Source organism: Telmatherina bonti (assembly GCF_933228915.1).
Source record: "Telmatherina bonti genome assembly, chromosome: 11".
NCBI classification, from domain to species: domain Eukaryota; kingdom Metazoa; phylum Chordata; class Actinopteri; order Atheriniformes; family Telmatherinidae; genus Telmatherina; species Telmatherina bonti.
The window spans coordinates 29,656,516-29,662,011 of NC_136629.1; the positions used below are offsets into that span (position 1 = coordinate 29,656,516).

Genomic DNA, 5,496 nt, shown 5'->3' on the forward strand with positions numbered 1-5,496 from the left:
GGAGAAGGAACAAAGTGAATTTTCAAATCTGAGGGCTTCGCAGTACACTGAGTTGACATCCAACTTGGCAATCAAAAAGACAGGAAAAGAAATAGACACGCTGTATGTGTACAAATACCGAAAGATCCAACAATGTTAAATCCTTATTAATTATATGTTTCTCATTGTATGTTAATAAACACCAATATATTGATTTTCCAGCGTTTATACCTTTGTTCTTTCCTTTCCTTAACGTGTTTTCAGACATTAAAACCAACTGTTTTCATTTGTGGATCAAATTTTCTATTTTTCTTTATGTAATTTTTCATGTTAGCTTAATATGTTGAGTGTAAATTTGTATGTTCTTATGGCAACCTATAAATACAGAAGACTACAGATAAACAGCGATGGTTTGTCCTGTGAAAAAGTAACGAGACATTTGTGAATTCAAAGCTGTCAATAAAAACAATTATTTCTTATGTCTTCAAAATGAATCCATACACCACACATTTGAAATGTTTTGATCTGCAGGCACTTCATTTTTACTTACATATTGGACACAGAATTTTCTGATGGTGTAGTCCACCAGTACAGTGACGTCTTCCAGTGCCACTCGGATATTTCCATACATCCAGCAGCCTTTCTCTGGCCAGTACTGAAAGCATTTATCCTGGTGAGGTAATCAAAACAAAGAAAGAGGTTATTTTCATGCGTTACAATTCACAAATTATTAAAAGTGAGGTTATGAAACTGTATCATTTTGCATTAAATGTGTGTATTACACAATCCAATTCAAAGGCAGTCACAGCGACTTTGTGTGACTCTTGACAGTCGATAAGGTCTTCACTCTGACGTTTCAACCCATTAACTAGATTCTCTAATTATCATGAAGCCTCTTAGGATCTTACCAACAATTATTTCGTCATTGATCCCCATTGCCTCCATTCTGCCCCATCAAACCTGCTTTTGAGCACTCAATTATCCCTTTGAGGCTGAATTTAATGCAATGCTAAGTAATCTGTTGGGTGACACTTTGTATAGATTCTCATTTGGAAAGGGGGTCAAATAAATTATGCTCATGACTTTGGGTCATGAGATTACAAAAGGATCTTTAGTAATTTGCCTTGGAGATATAAGGAATCAGTAGCTGAAGTCGTGTTAAAAGAAAGCAGTTCAAGTAAAAAAAAAAAAAAAAAGAAAAAAGAAAAAAAATACCTCTTTCCTTTCTTTAAGATTTGTCAGCATCACTATAGTTGCAGTTTTCTGTTCCCATATCATCCGCCAGAAATCGGCCACTGTCTCAAGTTTTGGACCTGAAACACAATAAAGAGAAATATCCTAAAAACATGATCAATGTGTTTTTACTAGACTAGAATTGTGTCGCATTATGCTTTTACCTTGAGCTGCAATAAATTTGCTCTTTTCTTTATAACCCTGTGTGAAAATAAAAAAGTTAAAAATTGAGTGGTCAAGTAGACTAAAACAATCAGCAAAGGGCTAATTGTTAGTAAGACTCACATCTATGTAAGATGCATTTATGTAGTCTGAGCACAGATGTCCATCCAGATGACTAAGCACCACCCTCGAATGATCATCTGAAACACAGAGAAGTAAATAAAGTTGGTTCTTGTTTTTCATTTCAGGCAGCTTTGCCCTTTTTCATGATTTAGTAATCAATAAAGCTGCTGCAGAATACACAGCAGATCCTCACTCACATGGTAAAATGTTTGGGTATCTGTTTTTCTCTCTGTTGTGCTCTCGGCTCGCCTCCTCAAAGGACCCGTGGTGGTAGTAACACGGCAGTGACTATAAAGAGAGGAAGCAATCCTCATGAGAGAAAAAATAAAGCCACAGGTACAAAGCAGACAAACATAACATTTTACTGCTGTTTTCTGAACTTTTTTTTTTTTTTCTCTGTACACCGGCAGGACAAACATTTTCATCCACACCAAATAAACTTGTGCTTACGTTGAACTCTTCTCTGAAGAGCTTGCCATCATCAGCAGAACGGATTCTGTACTCCTCCTCCAATGAGTCCAGAGGGATGGGGAAGTACCTCTTGGATGGCGAGGGAGATCTAGGGAGGAGGACCACTGTCTGCTCTCCTGTGTTTAAAGGAATATATTGTGGTCAGACTGTTAATGTCTCCCAGCAGAGAACATTGCAAGTTTGCAGAGCACCTGCAAAAACAAGCCTGAAGGCTGTTAAGATTTCCTCCCTCTCTGGGTACATGACAGAAATGATTTCTTGAGTCATAAACTTGGTGTTGTTGCACAAAACTATCTTAGCTCCGAATTTGGCTTTTCCATTCATTTGTTTTTCACTTGGAAAATAAAACAAAAAACTTCTGCGACTATGTGCTGTGAAACCTAAGAACATTTTATTATACCGTTCCGTTGAGATTTCAGACCACGATCCGTGCTCATTAAGAGTTTTAAGTTACAAATCAAATATAGAAAAGGCATAAAAATCTGAAGACTGCATTATATTTTCAGTACTGGTTTTTTTATGTTGAGTAAAGCACAAGAGTACCTTGTTCCTCTAAGAAGCCGTTTGGAATCTTTTTATCCACCGATGTAACGAGCGCTTTCCTGTGGTTTTTGAACCTGCAGTAACGACAGAGGAAGTGAGGTAAGAAAATCCATCCGTTGAAAGTTACCTGAATGAGTTGACCCTGTCTATGAGGGCAGAGCTATTTAGCATGTAACAGTAAGTGAACAAGAAAAACCAAAACCAATATAAACCATCTCAGAGAGGTAAAGCTGTTCCTCCTCATGCTGCCGTCAGGGCGAGTTGGTTTGAGCTGACCCGACAGGGAGTGAGTATCTGTGGCCTAATCTGACCTGTTTTTGTTTGCTGTCTTACTTGGAGTGCAGCTGTTTACCCATAAGTCACTGCTCACCGGCTGTTTTAAAACCACCCCCACTCCGATGCCCTGACAGATTCTCATGCCCACACACACTAAAAGAGAGAGAGAGAAAGCGATGGAGGCAAAGAGAGTGTTTATATACATGTAAATATATTCACCTCAGACAGTAAATTGTCAGCAGGACGATGATGATAAGAAGCAGGGATAAGATCAGTGTTGAGGGCAGCACGTGGGCACCCTGGTGAGTGGGATTTTCTGCATGAAAACACAAGAAACCACATTAGTTTTAGCCAAAGTATAAGGAAACAAGCTAAAGCTGCGTATTACTGAATATGGTGCAACCTCGAAAACGTTTATTCGATACTGGAACAAAGGCGCTCATTTTGATGCAGCAGATTCACCACTGTCATTCGTCACTTTATTCTAATAAGAATAAAAGTGAAAATGCTCCAAATTATGCCATGATTGTCTTGCCAAAATTAACAAAAACTCCCCTGAAAAAATATCTGTGCCGTATGGCAGCATAATCATCTTCCAGACCTTGAAATACGGCGTGCATTGTCAAGCTCTTTGAACTGAGTGCTGATAAGCTGGATGGCTCCTGTTATCTTTAACCTGCCGGACGCAGGGTACACAATTTCCTAAAAGCAATTAAAAGATTTGATTGGTCAGACCAAAAGACAGTTTCCACTTGGCCTCAGTTCATCCTAAATAAGTTTAAAAGAGAGTCTTTTTATTGTATTGTTATTTTCTATTCTTTAGTTTGTACAATGGATTTCCTACATGAATTTTTTGCAGATGTAAAAATGAGCTGTGTTTATTAACAGTGGTTTTCTGAAGACTTACTGAGCTCATGCAGTGCTTTTCATAGCTGTTTTTAATACTGTGCTGCCTGAGGGTCATTCCATGATTGTTTGCAGCTTTTTCCCTTGGTGATCACAAATTCAGACTCAATGCAATTATACACTGCAATAGAGGTGAAGTTAATGTCCACGCATGCTCTCTACACATCTTACCAGCTGCAATACTCAGCATCTCATCACTAATGAAATGTTCCAGCAAGTTTTTTTTTTCATTACACCTTTCTATTGTATCCATATCCTATCCTATCTTTCCATTTTTATTCCTTTCAATATCTAATCATGGACAACTTTTCTATTACTTTGTGTTGCAAATATCAAATTGGTTATACGTCATTCCTACGCAAACATAGATTGCAACTAATCACATTATTTCTTTGACATTTTTACATAACATCTGTAATTTAGAAAAGGGCTATAACATATATATATATATATATATATATATATATATATATATATATATATATATATATATATATATATATATATATATATGTCATGAAGTATGTAAACATTTCATATTTCCTCTGTATATATATATATATATATATATATATATATATATATATATATATATATATATATATATATATATATATATATATAAACAGAGGAAATACGAAATGTTTACATACTTCATGACAGCTTAGTTTGACATATGTTTAACCAAGACAAGAATGCACTTTAACTCCCAGAACATCAAGCTTATTTTTTAATATTTGCTGCTTCAATTAAAGTCTTAAAAATGTGCAATTTTGTTTCGTAAAACAAAATTCTCTTTTGTAGCACGAGGTATGATTCAAAACAAACCACAAATGCTGAATGAGTAAAACAGAGCAAATGTCAACATTTGATTTAATTTTATCTTCCCAAACTACTATTCGTGTTTCAGCATTTACTCTGCGATTCCATTCCTCAGTTTAATCACACATTACCTGCAGTTTGGTTCTCATGAGATGAATGATTCACAGCAATAGAGATCCCCATCAGAAACAACACCATCGTCACTGTGGATGAACAAAAGAACAAAAGACAACAAAACAAGTCACATTAGGATTAAAAAAAAAAAAAAAAAAAAAAATCAAAAGCATGTAACTCTACATAATGTCCACTAGAAGGCGCCAAATCAGTATGTAATCTGTCCACATAGGAAGGGCAGAGATGAGAGCTCAGCTTTGATGCCTTTTGAGAGTGATGTCTGGGAGTCTCTCTGCAGAGCAGTTAAAGTCCTTATGGGAAATCTGCTTGCAGTCATGTCCTGTCAGGTTGACATGAAAGAGCAGCATCAAATAACCTAAAATTCAGACATCAAACCAGAGAGAAGGCTTTAACCCACAGGTGACAGTAACCATATCCCTTGTGGACTCTGTGGAGTTGAGCTCAAGTGGTATTTTTTTTTAGAAGCTCATTTTGCTGTGCTTTCTTTCATGTACAGCAGCAAAGCAGCCTGTACGGTGACAATGGACATTCTCACAGTTCATTGGTCAATCCATACTAGAAATTTAGCACATTATCTAAGGAAATTTTGAAAATGGTGAAGAAAATATGAATACTGTGTGACAAAGCGCCCTTGTCACTTGCTCCGCGGACCAACATTACTTCAATCTGTCGCATACACATGGTAGCGTACCAAACTGTTATCTCTTGGAAATCTAAGGAAACCGGTCTAATGGCAGAGCTGAATTGCCTCCTCCCGGTAAAGGCCACATAACGGCGTGCTATGGAGTTTGTTTCCATTGAACATTTTTTAGCGTTGTGACGTTGACGTCGTTCCAATGTATGTTC

General features: G+C 36.8%; 1 protein-coding gene across 1 annotated transcript in view; it reads right to left on the bottom strand.

Moving 5' to 3' along the window:
- The window catches only part of LOC306762588 (receptor-type tyrosine-protein phosphatase epsilon-like), a gene marked incomplete at its 5' end in the record, with an annotated part of 9,966 nt that extends 5,253 nt beyond the window's left edge, over window positions 1-4,713 (bottom strand). The window contains 9 exons of the mRNA XM_079249126.1: window positions 530-649; window positions 1,195-1,292; window positions 1,377-1,413; window positions 1,498-1,574; window positions 1,695-1,785; window positions 1,948-2,084; window positions 2,512-2,585; window positions 3,007-3,103; window positions 4,647-4,713. Of these exons, the coding sequence (XP_079105252.1) occupies window positions 530-649; window positions 1,195-1,292; window positions 1,377-1,413; window positions 1,498-1,574; window positions 1,695-1,785; window positions 1,948-2,084; window positions 2,512-2,585; window positions 3,007-3,103; window positions 4,647-4,713 (798 nt within the window). The remainder of the gene's footprint in view (window positions 1-529; window positions 650-1,194; window positions 1,293-1,376; window positions 1,414-1,497; window positions 1,575-1,694; window positions 1,786-1,947; window positions 2,085-2,511; window positions 2,586-3,006; window positions 3,104-4,646) is intronic.
- Between the last annotated feature and the right edge of the window lie 783 nt (window positions 4,714-5,496).